This window comes from Podarcis raffonei, chromosome 14 (genome assembly GCF_027172205.1).
Source record: "Podarcis raffonei isolate rPodRaf1 chromosome 14, rPodRaf1.pri, whole genome shotgun sequence".
Classification (NCBI taxonomy): Eukaryota; Metazoa; Chordata; class Lepidosauria; order Squamata; family Lacertidae; genus Podarcis; species Podarcis raffonei.
In genome coordinates, this window is record NC_070615.1 from 35,886,657 (window position 1) to 35,910,205 (window position 23,549).

At 47.0% G+C, this 23,549-nt stretch overlaps 1 protein-coding gene across 1 annotated transcript in view; it reads left to right on the forward strand.

Annotated features, from left to right (window-relative positions):
- PRR35 (proline rich 35) overlaps nucleotides 1-22,659 on the forward strand; it is a 41,010-nt gene extending 18,351 nt beyond the window's left edge. The window contains exons 2-4 of the mRNA XM_053365620.1: nucleotides 17,000-18,759; nucleotides 20,675-22,071; nucleotides 22,450-22,659. Of these exons, the coding sequence (XP_053221595.1) occupies nucleotides 17,093-18,759; nucleotides 20,675-21,599 (2,592 nt within the window). The 5' untranslated portion in view covers nucleotides 17,000-17,092 and the 3' untranslated portion in view covers nucleotides 21,600-22,071; nucleotides 22,450-22,659. The remainder of the gene's footprint in view (nucleotides 1-16,999; nucleotides 18,760-20,674; nucleotides 22,072-22,449) is intronic.
- Nucleotides 22,660-23,549: the final 890 nt, after the last annotated feature.

Consider the following 23,549-nt stretch of genomic DNA (forward strand, 5'->3'; position numbering starts at 1 on the left):
ATGGCTTTGGAAAAACCCCAAAGCAAATTCGTAGACTTTTAGAAATGGATGGAGGTCATAGAATCACAGAATTACAGAGCTTTAGAGCTGGAAGGGGACCTCAAAGAGTCATCTAGTCCAACCCCCTGCAATACAGGAATCTCAGCTGAAAGCATCCATGACAAGATGGCCACCCAACCAGCCTTTTTGCTCAGGATAGGATCACCAGAACCAGTGTAGGATTCCCCAGCGTAGGGTCTTGTAATTCCAGGGTGCAAATCTATCGTGCGAATACCACATACAGTTTTGGTCGCCTCACCTCGAAAAGGTTATTTAGAGTCAGAAAAGGGCTGATCAATGAGGTGGAGCAACTTCCCTGTACAGTGGTACCTCAGGTTACAGACGCTTCAGGTTACAGACTCCGCTAACCCAGAAATAGTACCTCGTGTTAAGAACTTTGCTTCAGGATGAGAACAGAAATTGCACAATGGTGGCGCGGCAGCAGCGGGAGGCCCCATTAGCTAAAGTGGTGCTTCAGGTTAAGAACAGTTTCAGGTTAAGAACGGACTTCCAGAACGAATTAAGTTCTTAACCCGAGGTACCACTGCAATGAAAACTTTGCAGCGCTTGGGATTTTTTAATTTAGAGAGAGGGAAAGTAGGAGGTGACATGATAGAAGTTCCTAAATGGATGCATGGCATGGAGAAATGGATAGAGAAAAACTTTTCTCTGCCTGTCATGGCACTAGACCTCATGGACTTATTCAAACAGAGCATAAACTGTGGAACTCACTTCCCAGTGTCTGTTTTGATGCCGGAATGTCCCACTTTTCCTTAAGGTAAAGGTAAAGGTACCCCTGCCCTTATGGGCCAGTCTTGCCAGACTCTAGGGTTGTGCGCTCATCTCACTCTATAGGCCGGGAGCCAGCGCTGTCCGCAGACACTTCCGGGTCACGTGGCCAGCGTGACAAGCTGCATCTGGCGAGCCAGCACAGCACACGGAACACCGTTTACCTTCCCGCTGGTAAGCAGTCCCTATTTATCTACTTGCACCCGGGGGTGCTTTCAAACTGCTAGGTTGGCAGGCGCTGGGACCGAACAACAGGAGTGCACCTCGCCGCGGGGATTCGAACCGCCGACCATGCGATCGGCAAGTCCTAGGCGCTGAGGTTTTACCCACAGCGCCACCTTAGGACACCCCTATTTTCATCAGAGGAATGTTGGAGGGTATGGAGTTATGCGACCCCCCCCCCCCGAGTCAAGGAGATAAGTAACTATACAACCTTTAGAAGACATCTAAAGGCAGCCCTGAAGGTATAGGGATTTTTTAAAAAAATGTTTAATTTTTCATTATGTTTTTATATATGTTGGAAGCCACCCAAAGTGGCTAGGGCAACCCAGTCAGATGGCCAGGGTATAAATGCAGCAGCAGCAACAACAACAGCTGAATAGGCTGTCCCTATTTTCATTGGAGAAATGTTGGAGGGTATGATCATCGGGGCAAGTGGGGAACCACCAGAAGTGCCTCCATCGTAGAATCTCAGCAATTGAGCATAGAGAATCACAAGGTCCTTTGGGCCAAAGTTGCTTAGGGCTTTGTGAATTATCACAAGACCCTTGAACCTGGCCTGGCAACCAGAGGACGTAGGGCAGAGCTATTGATGGGTGAGGCCTGGAGGAGACTTCCAAGAGTCAGTCTGGGAGGGCCACATTTGGCCCTAGGGTTTGAAGTCCTCCACCTGCTGCTTTTAGGTATTGTTGGATGCACCCGTTCAGATGTTGTCACGGCTGATCTGCAGCCTAAGCCAAGGAGCCCAGCCACTTGCCCCGTCAACTTCAAACCAGCCTGGCTGGCAGTACCTGCCTACTCTTCCCCTCCCCTCCTGCCAGCTGGGTTTGTGTGCACTGATCCTGCTCGTTCTGTGCCTGTTGAGGTGCTTGGCTAGGTTTGACCTGCTTTCAATGAGCCAGGGTTTGTCTTTGCTGAAACCTCACCCCCTCGCTGCCTGCTGTGTCCTCCTCCTCCTCCTCCTCCCCACTCTAAATCTTGCCAGGGCCACTGCAAATCACAAACAAGCCTGGAGGGCAAATGGGTGGAAATGGGTGCTGGCTGGGGAGGAAGAAGAGGGCAGAGCAGTTGGCTGTGCTGTTTTCCGCAACCTGGGCTTGGATGCCATTCTGTCCACAGAATGACGGTGTGACGGAAGGATTGCTCTCCTAGACACTTCTACCTGGCTCACCTGCTCAGGTGAGTGCGATGGAAGGGGAAAGAGCTGCCAGCCCACCCTGCTCCACCTGCAACTTTTGAAAGTGGGAGCTTACAGCCCGGAGGAGCTGCCAGCAAGTTGGATTTCAGACTAACCCTTAACTGTAAGGCATGACAATTTGCTTTCTTTCCCTCCTTCTGTCCTTCCCTCACCCTCCAGGAGCTGGCAGGTGAAAATGCTGGGTGGGGGGCTATTTGCAAGTACAATGGTACCTCAGGTTAAGAACTCAATTCATTCTGGAGGCCTGTTCTTAACCTGAAACTGTTCTTAACCTGAAGCACCACTTTAGCTAATGGGGCCTCCTGCTGCCGCCGGAGCACAATTTCTGTTCTCATCCTGAAGCAAAGTTCTTAACCTGAGGTACTATTTCTGGGTTAGCGGAGTCTGTAACCTGAAGCGTCTGTAACCTGACGCATCTGTAACCCGAGGTACCACTGTATGCCAGCAGGGCCCTTGTTGCAGAGGCAACAAATCAAAGACTGACCATGCCTTTGAGCATCTGCTTTGCATGCAGAAGGTTCCCAGGTTCTATTCCCTGACGTTACCTGGTAGAGCAGGGGAAGACCTTGGGTCTGAAACCCTGGAAACCTGCTGCTACTTTGTGTAGACCATACTGAGCTAGATGGGCACCTTCCTGTGTTTATGGTTTCCTTTTGCTTTTTATTTTCGGGTTCAGCTCCTGTGCCCGCAAGAGAGGCTGTGAGATTCATCACGTGAAGCTCACCACCATTGGTCCTTGATCTCCATCCCAGGGGAAAAAAGCTGAACCCACTTAAAACCTGCACATCAGAAGACCTTGAAAGGCACAGGGTTCCCCTAAGCACAGTTTGAGAGCTTGAAGTCACTTGGGCACGGTGGCAACATACAAATGAGAGTCTGGAAGGGGTGTGTGGCTGGGAGAGGGCTTCAATAGACAACAAAGCTCTGGGACCTTCCGTAGGAGAGGAAATGAAGATCAGGAGTGGTTTTTTAAACTCTGCTCCACCATAGTCTCATTCAGGCTGCATTCAGGTGGTAATTTATTCCATTTCTCTGACATTGTTAATTTCCTATTTCTGTTTGAGCTTTCACACGATTCAGAAGCCACTCCTGGGAATGTAGTGGAATATAGCTTAGTGTTCCTTTCATGTTAATTGGCTCTATCTGCAACCCCATTAACCCAGAAATTAGGGGAACCGATTGCTTAATTTGGGGCAGTATATTGGCATAAAGTTCTTTCCTGCTATTTTCATGGAGGAATCATAAGAGAACAGCAGAACATGTTGCAGAAAAGGTGGGGGAGTAGCAACATTGTCCAGTGACGTTCACTGTTCACAACACACCCACTGGTAGTAATGAAATTTAGCACAACATACAGCTACCATACAGCTGTATCAAATAATGGGAGCTGACCCTTGTGTGTTCAGTGGCTAAGGATAGTACATTTATGCTGAGTTTTGCTGGTTCATGCTCCTCTTATGCTGGTTTATTATGTGTTTTGCTCTTTACTTTTGGATTGGCGGTGAGTGCCCAGCACTGCCCAGGAATTTGTAGAAACCAAAAAAAATGGCATTTCTCTTAAATGGATAGTGTAATTAGCGAGCCACACCAAGAAATCAGGCAAAGCCATTCCAAAGTTGGATTTTGGTCTGCCATCTTGATTCAAAATGGCGCCTGGAACATAAATGAAGATGGCTGCCCCCACCTTGGGAATCCTTGTGCAGAGTTGGGTGATGATAGATTGAGAGGCAGGTGAACCTATGACAAAAAAAATGGGAAAATCATCCCAAAGTCATGTTTCAGTCCAGCATCTTGCATCAAAATGATGCCTGACATACGAACATTGTTGAAGACCACTGCCCCCACCTCAGGAATCCTCGTGTTGAGCTTGATGATGATATATTGAGTGGCGTCCTAACTCATACCTAAAAGATCACACCAAAGTTGTGTTTTGGTCCGTCATCTTGATTCAAAATGGCAGCTAGTGTCCAAATGTTGGCAACGACCACTGCCCCAGTTTGGGAGCCCTTGTGTCAAGTTTTGTGATGGCATCTTTAGAGAACAGATGGGCGGGCAGGCAGACAGACAGACAACTTTCCAGAATACAGTGGTAGAATCATAGAATCATAGAATCATAGAGTTGGAAGAGACCACAAGGGCCATCGAGTCCAACCCCCTGCCAAGCAGGAAACACCATCAGAGCACTCCTGACATATGGTTGTCAAGCCTCTGCTTAAAGACCTCCAAAGAAGGAGACTCCACCACACTCCTTGGCAGCAAATTCCACTGTCGAACAGCTCTTACTGTCAGGAAGTTCTTCCTAATGTTTAGGTGGAATCTTCTTTCTTGTAGTTTGGAACCATTGCTCCATGTCTGCTTCTCTGGAGCAGCAGAAAACAACCTTTCTCCCTCCTCTATGTGACATCCTTTTATATATTTGAACATGGCTATCATATTACCCCTTAACCTCCTCTTCTCCAGGCTAAACATGCCCAGCTCCCTTAGCCGTTCCTCATAAGGCATTGTTTCCAGGCCTTTGACCATTTGCATCAAAGGTACAGTGGTACCTCGGGTTAAGAACTTAATTTGTTCTGGAGGTCTGTTCTTAACCTGAAACTGTTCTTAACCTGAGGTAGCACTTTAGCTAATGGGGTCTCCTGCTGCCGCCGCACCGCCGGAGCACGATTTCTGATCTCGTCCTGAAGCAAAGTTCTTAACCCGAGGTAATATTTCTGGGTTAGCGGAGTCTGTAACCTGAAGCATCTGTAACCCGAGGTACCACTGTATATAGTTGATTCCTTTGTTCTTATGCTGGTCGCTGTGGCAGTTTTAATGCATGTGCTGCTATTTATTTATGGATTTTATGATTTTGTAAGCCACCCAGAGGACTTTTTGTTGAATTGGTATAGAAAAGTTGTTAACAACGAACTGCAGCAGTAATAAAACAATAGTAGTTGTTTCTGTTTGGGCATTTGGGGAAGATCCAGACTGTATCAACAGGAGCACCACAAGTATTTCCCCAATTACAATGCCTTGTTCCATACAACTGAATGGAGAGAAGCAATGCACTAGGACAACTGGGCCTGGGGTTAGGGTTCGCAGTAGTGGGTGAATGAGGGTGATCCTATTGATTTCACACAATGCCCCAGAGTGATGCTGTTTCAGTGTCATTGTGAGAAATCAAAATGGTGGCCAGAGCTAGTCTCCTGGTGCTGCTCAGAGCTGACAATAAGTAAATAAAGGGCCAGTTTAAGCAGTGGGGATCTGGCAGCTTTCCTTGGATCCCAGATGCTGACACCAGCCTTTGATTTTATGAATTATCCTGAAGCCCTTGGAAGGGGAAGGTCTGTAGCTGAGTTGCAACACACCTGCTTTACATGCAGAAGGTCCCTGGTTCCATCCTCATCATCTCCAGGGTGGGCCGGGGAAAAGTCCCTTCTTGAAACCCTGCAGAGCTGCTGCCAGTCAGTGTAGGTGATACTGAGCTGCGTGCACCAATGGTCAGACTCAGTATAAGGCAGCTTCCTATGGGCTGTATACAACAGGAGTCCTGCTCAGAGGAGACCCGTTGAAATGAATGGGTGCGGCGAACGTTGCTCCAGTCATTTCAATGGGTCTACTTTGAGTAGGACTAGGTTGGCTACAACCCAATGTTCCGAAGCCACCTGTGGGGTGGACTGGGTTGGTCCTGCTCCAGGTTTGGTGCATCTGAAGGAGCTGTCCTCCCTGACCCAATAGCTGCCAGCCGCTTCCTGGAGATTTTAACTCCTGGCCGTTTAGAGATTCTGGCACACGGGAAGGTCAGCTGTGGTCCTTCTGCTTGAATACACCCCCTAATGAGCTGTCCAATTGTTTTAGCTGATCATTTGCTCCTAGGCGAGCTTTCAACAGAAAGTTACTTTCCGAGATGCTCCCCCCTGCCCCTCCCCGGGTGATTTCCACGAGATGGGGAAAAGAGCAACCTTTTCATTCATCTGGAAGCGGGCGTGTTTATATAATCTCATTTTTTATTTTTTTTTTATACTGAGTGTGCACCCCCAGAGTTGCTGCAATCAATGGGCCTCATGCCATTGATTGCAGCCAGAAGCCGGTGGCAGACTTTGACCCAACCGCTTACTCAGGAGGATGTGCTGATGTTGCCAGGGGGATACAGTTGTAAATGTATATTCCCTGGCGCGAGCGATCCTCATCCATGTCGGACGGGTGGTGCCTGAACATAGGGATGGAAGGATCTCTCCATTTTGGTCCTCTCAGTTTCTCATTAGTCCAATATTGAACTCTCCCCAGGCCACACACACCCTCTTTTGGCCACAACCCACCTCCCTAGACCACACACCTCACAGACCCTCTTTGCCCTTGAACTCCAGGAATGCCTCTCCCTTGTCTGGATGAAGGAGAGTAAGAAGAGTGTGTAGAAACACCCTACTGCACAGAGGTATAATAATAATAATAATTTATTATTTATATCCTGCCCATCTGGCTGGGTCCCCCCAGCCACTCTGGGCGGCTTCCAACAAAACACTAAAATACAATAACGTATTAAACATTAAAAGCTTCCCTAAACATGGCTGCCTTCAGATGTCTTCTAAAAGTCTGGTAGTTGTTTTCCTCTTTGACATCTGGTGGGAGGGCGTTCCACAGGGCGGGCGCCACTACCAAGAAGGCCCTCTGCCTTGTTCCCTGTAACTTGGCTTCTCGCAGCAAGGGAACCGCCAGAAGGCCCTCGGTGCTGCACCAAGGTAACATTTACATTCATTGCTCTATCCAGTTTTGTTTTGTTTTTTGCCTCTGACCCTACTGGCATGTGGCCCTTAAAGGGTGCTGAGAAAGGAATGCGGCCCTGAAGCTGAAAAGCATTCCCACACCTGTTTTAAGACAAGCGACAATCTCGCAGGACCAAACGAAAGGAGATCTGTGATCAGATCTCCTGCCTTTCTAAATTAAGTCATTTATAAAGACGTTTAAATAATTAAATATTGATAACTAAGGTTCGTTGCTGCAGAATTAAAACTGGAGGCCCACAATGAACTTTGTTCTTATTTATTCATTTGCCTCTGCCTTTGATTGGATTTGGGGTGGGTAGATTTACATAAGTTTAATATTTTGATCACACATGATATACTTAAATATGTATCTTATCTCAGTGTGTCTATTTCACAAGGTATTTTTTTATCCTAAAACACACATTTCCAACATTTTTGGTTGCATTCTTTGGTGCTCAGAACTGTTATCACGAAATTTGGAGAGAAGTGCAAAGTCTGAAAGGCATCTACATTCTGATTCACACATTCATAGAATCATAGAAATGTAGAGTTGGAAGGAACTGAAGAGTCATCTAGCGGCCAAAGGTGGGAGACCATGGAAAGCAGGAGAAGTGCCTATTTCAGGCCAGCACACTGGCCCTTTAAGAATCTAGATGGTCCACAAGGGGGCGGAGCCTGGGAGAGCTTTAAAAGGCTCAGTCTGCTATCAGAGCAAGTGGCTTACTTGGAGCTCTCCATGGTTCTGCAAGTCCTGACCAGTCTCACTCTGTGGGCTCCTTCACCGGATCAGAACGTGACACTGCAACTCACGTTGCCCTGATTATTTGCCATGTTGCTGGGAGATATTTTGAGTGAACAACCGTCTCCCAACCTCATTGCTTGATGGGTAGGAATGGGTAAATCTGTTCAATTTAATTTCTTTCAGTTTCTCATTTTCCAGTCTTAAATTCAGTTCTTGATATTTTTCCATAACAATTTGTGATTTTTTTCAAAGTACTCATGAAAATTCATCAGCGAATATACACATTTTAACGCAAATTTTGATGGGTGGCTGCCTTTCACTTTGCATTCTGCAAAGTGCAAAACCAGGTAGCCTCGCTTTTAAGTGCAAACTGAATTAAATTTCTCCCCACAAATCTCTATTTGTGGGTTCATCACCTCTTTCATTTTCATGTCAGAAGTGAAAGGTTCAAGCTGAGGATGGGAACAGCAGGCTGGGATTTTCCCCAGCTGAAACACCGCAGACATAAACACCGATCAATACCAACCATTTATCCCAATGACTTGTGGGGTTATTGGCTCCCAGGCCTTCCTTGGCTATTAGCAAAAGCTTTGCCCTTGCTGTTTTTTGTAGCCTGGGGTAGAAACAGATCAAGCTTTTAAGTGTTTATTGTGGAAAGCAGTGAAGAGTTAATGGTCTTAACAAAGTGCTGGTTATTAACAAAGCATGGAGATGAGCAGGGAACTGGAGGCATAGCTTGTCCTGTGGTGGTGGTTCAATTGGGGTTTCTTACCTGCCTTTCACCACGAGGTCCCAGGATGGTCATAAAACCATAACACACACACACACACACACACACACACAGTCAGCTAAAACTATTTAATTAACTCTGTATACTACTCTGTAGTGCTGTGGGTTAAACCACAGAGCCTAGGACTTGCCGATCAGAAGGTCGGCGGTTCGAATCCCCACAACAGGGTGAGCTCCCGTTGCTCAGTCCCTGCTCCTGCCAACCTAGCAGTTCAAAAGCATGTCAAAGTGCAAGTAGATAAATAGGTACCACTCCAGCGGGAAGGTAAACGGCGTTTCTGTGCGCTGCTCTGGTTCGCCAGAAGCGGCTCAGTCATGCTGGCCACAAGACCCGGAAGCTGTACGCCGGCTCCCTCAGCCAGTAAAGCGAGATGAGCGCCACTACCCCAGAGTCGGCCACGACTGGACCTAATGGTCAGGGGTCCCTTTACCTTTACCACTCTTCATTCAAAGATCACAGGGTGGTTCACAGCATAAAAAATACAGGATAAAAACACAAAATACATAACAAACCAAAACAATACCCTTCCTCCCACAACCAGCATTTACAATCAGAAGAATAGGCTGGGTCCTAGTAATGTGCACCTTGGGTGTCAAAGGCCAGGGTGCAGTACAATGACAGTGCCAGGTGTACTTTTGTGGGGAGGGAATTGCACAGCTTAGGGGCTGCCACAGAGAAGGCCGTCTTCTGGGCCACCCCCACCTAGGTGTGGTCGGGGGAAGGAGGAGAAAAACAGCTCTGACTGAAATTCCACTTCCACACAATTCTTTAAGCTGCAGAAGACCTGTCCTCTATGGTACAGTGAGGTGATTTTAGACTCTGGACTTAATACGCTTGGAGGAAGATGGTGTGTGTTTGTTGTATCATTGTGTTGAGCTGAACCCCACTCTCAAGCTGCATCCTTCTCCATGGAGGTGTTTTTCTGTTTGAATTGGTGAGCTTTTTTTTTTTTAATGCTTCCATACATATAAATTAGCATATGCCATTTTTAGGCAGAGGAGCACCTTCTTTTTTAGCACATGCAACTTTTATGGAATGCTGTGTCCTCTTTTGGAGAGTGGTGATGCTTTCCCTTTTTTTGGTGATGTAGATGTGATCGTTCCACTTGCATTATGTACAGTGGTACCTCGGATTAAGTACTTAATTCATTCTGGAGGTCCGTTCTTAACCTGAAACTGTTCTTAACCTGAAGCACCACTTTAGCTAATGGGGCCTCCCGCTGCCACTGCGCTGCTGCCACGTGATTTCTGTTCTCATCCTGAAGCAAAGTTCTTAACCCGAGGTACTATTTCTGGGTTAGCAGAGTCTGTAATCCGAAGCGTCTGTAACCTGAAGCGTCTGTAACCCGAGGTACCACTGTATTGGGGTGTGCTTTTGTGAGGAACAGAATTAGCGTGCCAACTTCTCACTGAGCTTTTTGTACAGCTGTTAGCTAAAGACATCTTACTGTGTGTTGGTGGCTTAAATCAGCACTGGTGGTTGGTAGCTGATGACTATTCGGTGCCTCTCACCTGCTTTGTTCAGACTGGAGAGAGAGTGTTTGGCCTTTGGGAAAGAAGGCCTGTGGAAAGATAAAGTTTGTATCTTTGCAAATGGCTGACAAGAAGGCCCTGGAAGGAGGAAGGGAAGCTTTGGGGTAGCTTTGAGGGGGGACTGACTCGTACTGCCTGCTGAATCCGGCATGCCCCAACCCCATGCTCCTCTTGTATATAAGCAGCTATTACAAAAGCACCTACAAGCTTCTAGTCCTCTTTAAATTAAAAAAATCTGGAAGGCTTCTAGGGAAACAAATAGCATTAATGATTGGTTTCAGTGGTTGAGGAATAAACCCTTAAATCTTTGGCCCATCTCTGCAGCGCTTCCCATCAATGAGCTGAAGATCCTGCTGGAATTGTTGGTGTTATGAGTTCAGCATCTTTGCTGCCACCACCCCTATCTCCACAGCTGTCTGATCTCATTATTGCACTTTCCCTCTCAGTCCCTGGGGGTGGCCATTTCTGTTTCACAAGAACTAGAACTTCCCAAGTGAAGTTGGTCACCTGGAGAAGGATAATGGTAACAAATACCTGGAACTGACAGCTTCCCTTGTGGCTAGTCTATGAGTCCATTGCACCTCATCCCTTTTCCTGATAGGGCAATGTGAGCCTGGGTAGTGTTGCGATGCTCAAACATGGCAAACCAGAACACAGACGTTAGAATCTGCTAAACAGTCCCGATCTCATGTCATGTTTTCCATCCAACGTTTACGAGCTAGAAATAAAGGACACACTTGTAAACCCACCAACCATATTCTCTAGGTCACTGCACCTCACTTTTAGGTCCCAAACAGATGCAACTACTCATTCTTCAATTTATTATTTTTTTAAAATTTTAAAAAGAGTAGCTTTGGGAAATCCTGATCCATTTAGAACTGGAACATTTGATGTGCTTCTGGTCTGCAAGGTTAACTGTCAGAAATGCACTTTGGAATCATCTCTTTGCATGGTTTGGGGGGGTGAAGTGCATTGGTGATACTTTATTTTTGCTTCTGTGGTTTGGTTTGTTTTCAATTAATAATACCTATATTATTATTATTATTATTATTATTATTATTATTATTATTATTATTTTATCCTCACAACAACTATGTGAGGCAGGCTAGGCTGAGAGGCAGTGTCTGGCCCAAGGTCACCCAGTGAGTTTCATGGCTAAGTGGGGATTAGAACTCTGGTCTCTTAAATCCTTGTGATATTGTTTTATTTCCTTTCCTTTTACATTTTTATGATTCACCGTGGTTTTAATGCTGCTGGGGGCTGCCCAGGTATCCTTGACTATCCTTGGATTCCAAATGTCTCAGTTAAACAGGCATCTTCCCAGCAGTTGATTTGGGGTTTCATAAAATGGAGCAAATTGTTACTCAGCTTATTAATCGGATAAGAAACAAGATGGGGAGAAGTCCTTGTGGAGTTTTCTGTCCTGGGTGCTGAAGTGCTGAAGCTCAGACTTAAAATATTAAATACATACGTGAATTGGTTTTGGGGGAAGCGCCATTTGCTGCTTTGACCAAGGCAGTGTCTGCTCCATTTCCTACAGCTCAGGCTTGATGCCTGCCTTCTGGATTGACAAAAGCGACTCTGATCATCTTGGGATGGTGTCATAACAGCCTCTGCCAGCTTCCAAGTGGGTTGGATTTCAACTCCTATCAGCTGGCCTGGTGAAGAGTGCTTTATAACCCAACATTGTGCAAAGGCTGTGGGGCAGATTCTGAACCTTATAAAGGAAGATAATTTCCACCCCTTGAGAAGCAGCTGCCTCAGCCGAAGCACTAGTGACGCCTGGTGGTCAAGTGAGGCCCAGACTCCTGCAGAACAGGTTTTCCCCGGAGACATACACCCCCTTCAGCTATTTCTGCCAAATAGCTTCAGAACCTCCCCTTTTGCACGGGTTGCTGGCGTACCTTGCTGGCTGCCAGGAATATCAGCACTCTGGGAACACATTTTCTGCTGTCTAACAACCTTTGCTGGATTAGCAGATTTCAGAGGGGTCGCCATGTCACTCTGTTGCAGAGAGAACAATAAAAGGGAGGCTGAGGTGAGCACAGGAACATACGGCAGGTGCTGGACCCTGCTGAGCTAGACCTAGCTCAGTATTGTCCACACTGAATGGCAGCAGCTCTCCAGGGTTTCAGGCAGAGTTCCCTCCCAGGAGATGCCTGGGATTGAACCCAGGACCTTCTGCAAGCAAAGCAAGTGTTCTATCACTGAGCCACACCCCTTCCTCCACAGTGCTCCAACCCCCTACCCTGCACTCCAGTTTTTGAGTCTCAACCTCCCCCCCCTGCTGTTTTTGTCAGAGTATACACAAATCCTGATTTCTAAATGTACATTTGAATGAAGTTGTGTTTCAAGTTCTATTTGAATTTAGCATGACTGCTGTCGCCCTCCCCTCCCTCGTTTGCTGCCCCATGTAGAATTTTAGATTGCAGCCCCTTCGGGGCAGGGAATTGTCTTCTTGTGCTATGGGGAGCCTCCAGCCCACAGGCCTCGTTGGGTCTGCCAGGCCTCTCTGTTTGGCCCACAAGGAAAAGCTACACCCACCTCCCTCTACAAGTGGCATCATGTATGACAACAGGTCTGGGGTAGGTGAAGGCATGGCTTTGTCAAAAAGTGGTTTGCAGGCGCCACTGATCAGCTGGTCAGTGATGCGCTTTGCAGGCTCCAGCAATCTGCTAACAGAGTAGGACTTGCAGGGATGGATCATCACATTTTGAAGTATGTGAAGTACAGTGGTACCTCGGGTTAAGAACTTAATTCGTTCTGGAGGTCCGTTCTTAACGTGAAACTATTCTTAACCTGAGGTACCACTTTAGCTAATGGGGCCTCCGGCTGCCGCCACGCGATTTCTGTTCTCATCCTGAAGCAAAGTTCTTAACCTGAGGTACTATTTCTAGGTTAGCGGAGTCTGTAACCTGAAGCATCTGTAACATGAAGCATCTGCAACCCGAGGTTCCACTGTAATACATATTATCATCTAAAGCAGACATGGGGAACTGCAGGCCCAGGGTCAAATGCAGCCCTCCAAGCCTCTGCATGTGGCCCTGGGACCTCTCCCCAGGCCCATCTCCCTCGGCACATAACCTTCACTCGCCCTGCTTCAGGCTCCAGCTGTTTTTGCCTGGCTGGAATGTGTCCCTTAAGCTCTGATGGTGCCTCTTGCTTGTCTGGGTGGAGGATAGTGAGGGGTGTGTGGCACTATGTGCATAAACCAGCCTACTGTACAGGTAACGTTTGCATTGATTGCCCCTCCCAAGAGAGAGAGAGAGAGGGGGGGGGGGGCAGGCTATTAAATCCAGAGTTTCAAATTACCTAACTGCACCAGTGTTCTCAGGTAGAGATGGACGAAACTCACTGTTTCAGTTTCTCTCAGTTTCTCATTTATCTAATAAAAGTTCGGTTCTTTATATTTCCACATCAGTTTTCAGATTATTTTTTAAATATGAAAGTTCATCAGTTTTTTAGCACTAATTAAACAAAAAAAAATTTAACGTGGTTTTGCCTAATGTACACTTCCCTCCCCCCAAGCGATTTCCCCTAATATCGGGCACATTTGTATGGTTGTTTTTTTTACTAACATCTACATTTGAATACACACACTATGTGTATTTTTGTATGCATTACTTGGTTGGAGAACTGCCTTGCAAAATTCAGAGATGTTTGAATTTCCAAGGATGGCTGCATTCCGTTTCATGTACTGAAATAAGTTTGCCTTTAAATGCAAACAGAACCAAATGTCTCCTCCATCCTTATACTCAGACCAGCTGGGCTTGAGTGTCCGATGTTCCAGACAATACAATCCCCTCTTTTGCTGCTTCGTTGCTTATTTCCTTCTTCCTCCCCTTTTGGTTTCTCTGTTCTTGGGTGTTCTTGTTCCTTTGCTTCCACCTCTATCCCCCCCCCAAAAAACCCCTCTCTCCCCTTTGCTTGGCCTTCCTCGCTCCCTGCCCTGCATCTGGCTCCTTTTCTCAAGGCTTCTTGTGGCAAAGGGATCCAGCAATTCCCATGCACAGGTGCAAAATCTCTTGACGTGGCGCTGGCCCCCGGGCAAATCCCCATAATGCTGTGTCTCCTCAGCCCAGCGGAAATAATGCGTTGTGGCAGGTAGAGGAATTCAACAGACCAAGAATATCTGCTAGTGCGGGAAAGGCTCTGCCAAGCAGGCTTCCAAACACCTGTCTCTCAGAGCCCCAGAGCCTTGTTCCCAAAGCTACAGGTAGCAGTAGAAAGACCCCTGCAGACAGCAAGCCTGCCCAAATGCCCCTGGCCCCTCCCTTGCTCATCTTCATCCGGTGTATGTGATCAAACTGACACTCTCTGGTGTGCAAAGCCTCCAAAATTTTGCCAGTGAAAAATCAAGACACCAGGGGTCAGGATTGGGGCCAGGGGGTCACTCCCCAGAACCTCCCTGTTGCAGCTTGCTAAAATGGTTCTACTTTGTACTATGCATAAATTTACTCTGCAAAACCTTGTCCAGCGCTGAGAGGCCACAGATAGCCTTGAAAAGGGGCTGTGAATTGTTACTGAGAATTCAAAATCAGCCTAGGCAGCACACTACCCCATGTAGTGTACCCCTACTGTATAAAGGTAGCATTTATATTGATTGCGCCACCCGTTTTTGTGGTCTTTGGACTGAAAAATCAGTCCCATGCTTGTTTTAGGGCAAGCTGTAATCTCTGGCGACCAAACTAGAGGAGATCTATGATCAGATCTCCCCGCTTTTTGGTTTTTGGTTTTGTTTGTTTTTTGTAAAAAGCAGCTGGGGTGGGGTGGATTCAGATTAGGACCACAGCACTGACGGAAGAGGGCATTTAACCATTTCCTCCAGTGCCACTTTCCCAACATAACTTCCCTTCCCAAACAGCTACTTGCCCATTAGGAAAAGTTGTGTTGGTGCCTGCAAGTTTTTCCAAAACAGATTTTTAAAAACCCGCAGCCTTTTAGTCAGAGGTAAAGACAAAAGGGCAAATTTTAACCCCCCACAAAACCAGAATGGCAGCTCAAATTTCTCTCATATACACACCCAAACACACAAATAACTTCATCTGCTATGCGCTAATAGCATTGTCCTAGTTTTAGAGAGGGGCAAATCTGCCAATTTTTGTTTCTTTCAAGTTCTCCCTCCCTATCCTTCTCTCTTTCACATATTGTATAATAAAAACACAATGCTGTCCACGTTTTCACATCAGTTTGCAGGTTGTTGTTGTTGTTTTTACGGCATGAAAATTCATCAGCATCTGACTCAGATCTCTCACAATATGCATGAATTTGTATGCAATTCTTCCCAAATATGCACATTCTTGCAAAGCATCCCCCCTCCCATTTTTGCTGGTTATTTTCAATAAGTGCATTTTTATGCATATTTTACCCACGAAAGCGCATTTTTGTACCCACTGTGTGGCTGGAGAACTGCACTGCAAAGTTCAGTAAAGTGTGAATGTCGAAAGGTGGCTGTGCTTTGGTTTTAAAATTATTTCAGAAAATATCAATCGGACCTTCGGAGGAGAACTAAATCTAATTTATTCCCCTACCTTACAGGGCTGTTATAAGGCTAACAGGCAGCGAATATGAAGTACTTCAAACATTTCCGTTTAGCACAGAAGGGAGAGGACAGCGGGAGTGTGCCAAAATGGAGCAAGCAGCCCCAATCAAGGCTAACTACAATTCATTAGAAGTCTCTCCAGGTGCAGTTCCTCTGTGATAAGGATAGCTCTGCTGGTTGAGACCAAAGGCTGATCTAGTCCAATATTATGTTCTCTCTATAGTGGTTGTGCTTCAGCACAAATTCCTGCTGCCCCCCCCTTTCTTGCCAGGGAGAGTGCGCTGGGGGATTTTTCAGTCTAGCACAGAAGGGGAACAGCAGAAGTGTGCCAAAACTGAATAACCAGTCCTGGTCTGCCTGTGAATATTTCTGAGGCTGCCTCAGGCACATGAAGAGCAAATGTTTCTGAGCATCTGACCTGCAAACTGTGTTTGCAGAGGAGAGAGGAGTCCAGTTTCCCAGCTACGATTTCAGGCTGTGCATGAATCAATCTCTGAGGAACAGGAAATAGGAATGAGTTGGATATCACCATATATATATATATGAAATAAGTAAGAAAAGTGAGGCGATGCCACTACTCCGTACACACAGATGTTGCATCATGCACCTTTTAATGTGAAACATGTGTGTGAGATGACAGGAACACAGGAAGGTGTCTTATACAGAGTCAGACCATTGGTCCATCTAGGTCAGTTTTGTCTACACTGACTGCCAGTGGCTTTCCAGGGTTTCATACTGGGAACATTCCCAGTCCTACTGGGAGATGCTGGGGATTGAACCTGGACTTTCTGTGTGCAGTACAAATGTTCTGCTGCTGAGCTAAAGCCCCTATTTTCCAGTGAATTTATTTTTAATATCCTCTGCATATCCAAATTAACTTAATTTGCTCATTTTATACTCTTATAAAACTGCAGGTTATTACAATAATCCTGGCAATGATCTTATCCGTTTACAATTTATCTGTAAATATTCAATAAACCATTTCCATTCTTTTATAAAAAAATTGTTATCTTGATTTCTTATTCTTCTGGTAAGTTTCACCATTTCTGCGTATTCTGTAAGTTTTTGTATCCATTCTTCCTTTGCTGGGACTTCTGCTTCTTTCCATGTTTGGGCGAGTAACATTCTTGCTGCTGTAGTTGCATACATTAATAAGTTTCCATACATTTTAGGTAGTTCTGTCCCTATAATTACCAAAAGAAAAACTTCTTGGTTTTTTTTAACAAAGGTTATTTTAAACATCCTTTTCGTTTCATTATATATCATTTCCCAGTAAGCTTTCTACAAGACCACCACATATAATAAAAAGAACCTTCTATCTCTTTACATTTCCAACATTTGATTTAGATTTATACATTTTTGCCCATTGTCTGTTAATGCATCTTTGTGCTCTCTCTCTATTCCAGATTGTGCTGTGGTTCCAGCAAGGTGAGCCATTGGGCGTGGATGCCTCGAGCCCCACACCCCATAACTTGAGATCTGGATTGTTGGGGGCAGCCATGTCGAAGGAAGAAGCGGGCTGTAAGCTGGCCTCGGTCTACAAGCACAAAGAACGCAAGCCCAAGAAGCCCCACTACATCCCCAGGCCATGGGGGAAGCCCTATAACTACAAGTGCTTCCAGTGTCCTTTCACCTGCATGGAGAAATCCCACCTTTACAACCACATGAAGTACAGCCTGTGCAAAAACTCTCTCTCGCTGCTCATTGAGTCGGACTGGCCCTATAAGAAGGGTAACCTCCTGCACCCAGATCTCCGGCTCCTGCATGCCACAGAGACTTCACGGACTCGTGGGAGGCCCGATGAGTCCGAGATGTGTGCCTCGGGGGCCACTGGAACCACAAACCACAAGCAGGCAGCGGACAGAGAGAGCGGCAGAGACAAACTTGCAGGGACTGAAGACTTGGCCTCAGAAAGGATGAGTGATGAAACCAACCAGTTCCAAGAGGAGGAGGAGGAGGAGGAGGAGGAACTGTCTGGGCTGCTGCAGGACATGGACTCCGGGCAGAAGAAGGAGAAGGCGAAAGAGGCCAGCCCTGCTGGGGAGGACTCGGCAGAGCCTGACATGAACACCTTGCTCTTCCAGTTTAAAAATAAGAGGGATAAGCCTTGCAAAGACCCCACACCGGACTTCATCATCACGGATGTCTTCTCCTTGAAGAAGCACGTAGTGAAGGGGAAAGAGCCGCCTTCCCCTCTGGAGTTAGAAGCCAAACCAAAGCATTGCAAAGTGCCCAAAAAGTGTCCCGGGACTGGCGGGGTCCTGATGGAACAATGGAAGCTAGTAGCCAACGGGCAAAGGAGAGGCGCCAGCGAGGTCCCAACGCTGTCTCCTGATGGCAACATCATCCCCTGTTATCCTCCTCCGGCATACGGTGAATACCATGAACCCCAGAGCCTCAACCTCTCTTTGCTGGGGATCAACTATCCATTGAATCCCAACCTCTTCTCTTATCTCAGCCCTTCTGTGACCAGCAGCACCACGCCACACTCCCACCTGACCCAGCTGCCTTTCCTGGCCTCCACTGCCCAGCTGATGCACCCCCATTCTGCTCATTTCCAGCCCCTGCAGAACCCCGAGAGGTCAGCCTTCCTGCCCCGCTTCTACTACCCGCTCCTCTTCGAGCATTCTTTTGGTTCAGCAGAAAACAAGATGGCCGCTGCCAAGCCTGAGGCCCAGCAACAGCCTGCAGCTGCCATGCCTGCTCCTCCCCAGGCCAAAACCCCCACAGAGCCCCCCAAAGCTGGCCTGCTGAAGGTGCCAGTGCTGAAGACCGGCCATCCTTGGGTGAAAGGGTTCCGGGAAGAGCCGCCTCCTCCAGAAACAAGCCACAAAGCGTTGCTGCTCCAAACGGAAGAGGAGAAATGGCTGCTCCGCGAGAAAGAGAGCGGTTCTTTCCTGGGTGTCAACAGCCTGTGCAGAAAGCCAGTCCCTGACACCTACCGGAGCATCGCGGGTTTAAAAGAGGGAGCTGCCCTTCTCCCCAATAGTGTCAGGAAGGCAGAACTACCCATGGCCACTTGCTTGGATAGTGGAGGGGCCAACCACAGCAACCTGAAGAGGAAATTTGCAGGGAACGGCCTTGATTTTGTAGGCTCTGATGTACTGACTCCTGCAAAAGTCACATACCAGGCCAGGTATGATGCACTACACAGCCTCCATCCCTAATACATGCTTTGTAAGATATCCTGTGTGGCAGGAATGGGGAATCTCAGACTCAGGGGCCAAATGCAGCCCACCAAGCCTCTGTCTGGCTCTTGGGATTCTCCCGTCACACCCCCCTCTCTCCAGGCCGCAGCCCTACTTCATACCATCCTTGAGCCTTTTTGCCTGGCTGGGATGTTTCCTTGAACTCTGATTGCACGGATGGAGGAGAGGCCGGGGTGTATATATGTAAAAGAAGCCCAGTGTACAAAGATGACATTCACTTCCATTGCTCCACCCACTTTTGCCTCTGGCCGCAAATGGGCATGTGGCCTCTGGAAAGTTGCTTGGAAGTGAATATAGCCCTGTGCTGAATTAGGTTCCCACTCCTGCTCTATAGCTTTGCAAGCAATTTTTCTTTTCTTTTTTTAAATGAATTTTCTGCAATATGTATACATACAAAGTGGGGAATGAGATGAGGGTTACATCCGGGGTTATCAAGCTAGGGACCTCTATTTTAACAGGCTGCTGCAGAGTCCAGGCCTGATGCTGAGTGATGGGCACACAGACCAGAGACTTGTTAAAGCAAAGCTTAGAGTTGTTTGGAACACATGATGCAGTCAGGCCACTTTGGCCATTCAGGCTGTTACTGCCTACTCTGTTTTGCAGCGAGCAACCATGTATCTTTCCACCCACCAGGCACATTGGTTACTTCCAGACAGTCTGTTCCTTGAGCATTCATCTCGGTTTATTTGCACAGGGTCTGATGGGAGGTTAGATGGCATCAGCTATTTACTGAGCTTTCATCTCAATTCATTTCTGAGGATGTTAGATGAAGTTGAGCCATTTTTATCTCCCTGCTGTCTGGTACATTTTTCTGTCATTTTCCTTATCACAAAAAGTCTGTGGGCATGTCTTCAAGCTGCTGTGGTATTTGGCTAGGAATCAATCACATACTGGCAAATTAAGGTGATGCTGATTGGGAGTTGCTTGGGAGCTCTTGCAGAACAAACCCACTTCCCCAAAGATTACAATAAGGAAAGTGGCTGGGAAGCTGCACTGGTAGGTGTGGGGTGACACTTGCTTTGATGAAACGTAATCTAATCTCCCTGCACACAAATCAGAAAGATTGCTCATTAAATAGCCAACATCATGTAATATTATATGATGTTCCTCTTGCTGCCCTTATCAGAAAAGTTCATTGCAATGGTGGTGGTAGGGTTGTTGAAGAATACATGGAAATGAAAGGCTGCAATGCCCTGTGGTTAAGCCGCCATACAAAACAACATCTGCTACTAGGGAGCTTTCATTGAAAATATTACCAAAGTGGTATTAGGCATCAAGGAAGTTATCCTTGCTGAACTCTAATGCTTCTCCTATATGTTGGAGAGGGTGAAGTTTGGTCAGTACATACCTCCACATGTGGTAGGATTGCCCCAGGTGCAAGAGTTTGGGAAGGTGATATGCCAGAACACCAATGTGATTCCCGGTCAATGGATACATTGACCAATGCTGGTCAACACTGGACCAACATCCATCTCCAACACTGTGTTTCTGGATATAAATTTAAACCTTAATCATAAAGAGCTGTTGAGTCCATTTACTCTCAGTTGCAGAAGCAATTGTAGCTCAGAATTGGAAGACACTTCAGAATGTAAATATTGTACAAAAAAAGTGGCAATAGTACAAAAAAAGTGCTCTTTCAGAGAAAAACACAAAGCAAAGGGTAATGCCAAATCAATTTAAATTTTGCAATCTGAATTTGTTGATGTGACTGATTCCCACCCAAGAATAGTTACAATCTGGAAGTGCCCCTTGCAAACTCATTCAACCAAACCAGAGAGGTCTTATTTTACCTTAGATGTTGTTCTGTTTTTTTGCACTACTTCATTAACAGTTCTCTTCCACCCTGTCTGTTTTTTGTCCCTCTACCTTTAGCAGTTTGAGAGCTGCCCCTATGCAACCCTCAAAGTCTCTGGAGCATTGGCACGTAGAACTCCATGCCTGCCCACCTGAAGACCAGGAAAAGATTGACGGCTCTGACATTTTATCCCCCATAATTACACCTTCGGACCACCTACTTCTCAAGCCAAGCAAAGCAGAAGCTGTAACTGTTGACCCGAGAGACCCAGAGGCAACAACAGTGCTCATTGGTGACTTGTCCAAAACTTTAGAGGAGTATCAGGATGTGGAGAAGAAGCTCTCAGACCTGGCCAAAGAGGACAGCCCAGCACAGAAGCAGCTAAGGGATCAGCTAATCAAAATCCGGCAGGAACTGTTCTATATCCATCAAGCGCTGGAGAAGGCAGCCAAGCCCAGTGAGGGCCCTTTGGATCTCTCGGTGAAAAGGTCCTCAAAAGGTTTGGAGAAAGGATACCAGGACAAGAAGGAACCCAAGGATGCCCTTGGTGTTGGGAAGGTCTATGACAAAGATCCAGGTTCCATCAATAGATGCTTGGTGGTGGGTGAAGCTAGCGAAGAGGATGAGGCATCTGATCGTCTTGTTGAGACAGAGAACAAAACCATTGACCTGTTGATCAAAATGAGTCGTTCAGAGGCTCTCCGGAGAAGCTCCTCTTCAGACACCCACCTGGGAGCCGTCATCAAAGCCGAGGTGCTCCCACTTACTGTCCCACTAGAACTCAGGCACGTGATGGAGCCCTATTACAGCCGTACCACCAAGTGTGAGGCAGACTCCAGTGTCCTGCTGTGCACAGATGGGAGACCCAACCCCAACCCAGGCCCACCACTTCCTGTGACCGAAGACATCCCGACAATGGGGTGTCGAGCCATCCCACGCTCCCTGTCATGTGGTCTGCCAAACGAGACAGACATCCACAGTCCTATAAACACAGACCCGTGATCCTCTCTGTCTGCACTTGCCCAGAGCGCTTCGACATGTCCCCTGCCCACAAAACTCCTTTCCACACTCTTCCCGCTAACTCCAACAAACAGTTGAAAAAGGCTTTGAGGTCTGGAAGGTGTCCTACCCATCACAATGGCCTCTTGAACTTTCTGCCATGGAATCCAGGTGGATCATATAGCGTCCCCTTTTCAGATATTTATGAAATTGAGCTGTATTTGGAAAGTCCCATCCACACCTATAAGTCCTCCTCTCATTGTGTCCCCAATCTGCAGACCTGGAGATGGTTGGGGAGCAAATGAGATCAACGCCTTTTGAAAGGACATGTGTAAGAAGGGGATCTGCCCCATTTCCTCCCTTATCAGCTAAGCAAGATACAGTACATTTTCTGATAAGGCTAGCTTCCAGATTACCTGTTTATTAAGCTGTCATATGGATTGGGTTCCACAGAGTTTGTAGGGAGCTCACTTAGGTAAAGGTAAAGGTACCCCTGCCCGTATGGGAGAGTCTTGCCAGACTCTAGGGTTGTGCGCCCATCTCACTCTATAGGCCGGGGGGCCAGCGCTGTCCGCAGACACTTCCGGGTCACGTGGCCAGCATGACAAGCTGCATCTGGTGAGCCAGCACAGCACACGGAACGCCGTTTACCTTCCCGCTAGTAAGCGGTCCCTATTTATCTACTTGCACCCGGGGGTGCTTTCGAACTGCTAGGTTGGCAGGCGCTGGGACCGAGCAACGGGAGCGCACCCCGCCGCGGGGATTCGAACCGCCGACCTTTCGATCGGCAAGTCCTAGGCGCTGAGGCTTTAACCCACAGCGCCACCCGCGTCCCTTCAGGGAGCTCACTTAGGAGATCCCTATCCCCCTCACAGAGCTACAACTCCCATAGTTCCTTAGGAAGAGGGATTGACTTAAACCACTCTGGGAAATATAACCCTGTGAAGGGAATAGGGATCTCTAAGCAATTCTCAGCACCCTTAACAATCTAAAGTTTCCAGGAATCTTTGGGGAAAGCTGTGACTGTTTAATGTGGTATGGCATTGTTTTGTGTGTACTTACATACTGGAAAATGTTGGGGAAGCTTGTCACCAGCATTGTTAGCACAACTAAAAAGCACAATTCTTTTCTTCATGTGAATTTTAAAAGCTTCCCTTTCCTGACAATATTCAGATAAGTGGTTATCTTCCTACACCAGCTCTCATCAACCCCAGCCAGCATGACCGATGGGTAGGGATGATGGGAACGGTAGCCCAAAAATATCTGGAGGGTTATAGATTCAGCATCCCTGAATTTTAGCTCCAATAGAATTCACAGCAAGTAACACTTTCCAAGGATTCTTTGCTGGAAACCAAGCCACTGAAACTGGTATAGAACTGACACAAGCTTGTAGTTTAGACAGGGCGCAAGGAAGCAAAGGATCCCATAGCAATTCCCCAGCCCTCCCATCTGCTTAAAGAAGTGACAGTGTTCAAAATTACCACTTGTCTTTATGCAGTCCTATGACAGGGATGGTGGATGGGGACTTGTGGCCTTCCATTGTTATTAGAATCATAAGAGTTGGAAGGGACTTCCAAGGGTTATCGAGTCCAACCCCCTGCAATGCATCCGTGACAGATGGCCATCCAACCTCTGCTTAAAAACCTCCAATGAAGGAGAATGCACAACCTCCCGAAGGAGTCCAGGACTCTGATTGTTGGGGGTCCAGCAACATCTGGAAGGTCACAGGTTTTCTATCTCTGCACAGTGCCCTGGGAGATGGCAGCATTTTGAGATTTCGGGAGGGAAGGGAGTTTTCTTGGCCTAGCCCATGGTTCTGAGGAGGCAGTGAACACCATGTGAAGACAGTGAAGGCATCAGCATGGTGTCTTATTCCATAAGGGATATTACACACATTGCAGTTATTCTACACATAGAAGAATATGAATTACAAAATTGTCCAGTATTGTCTTC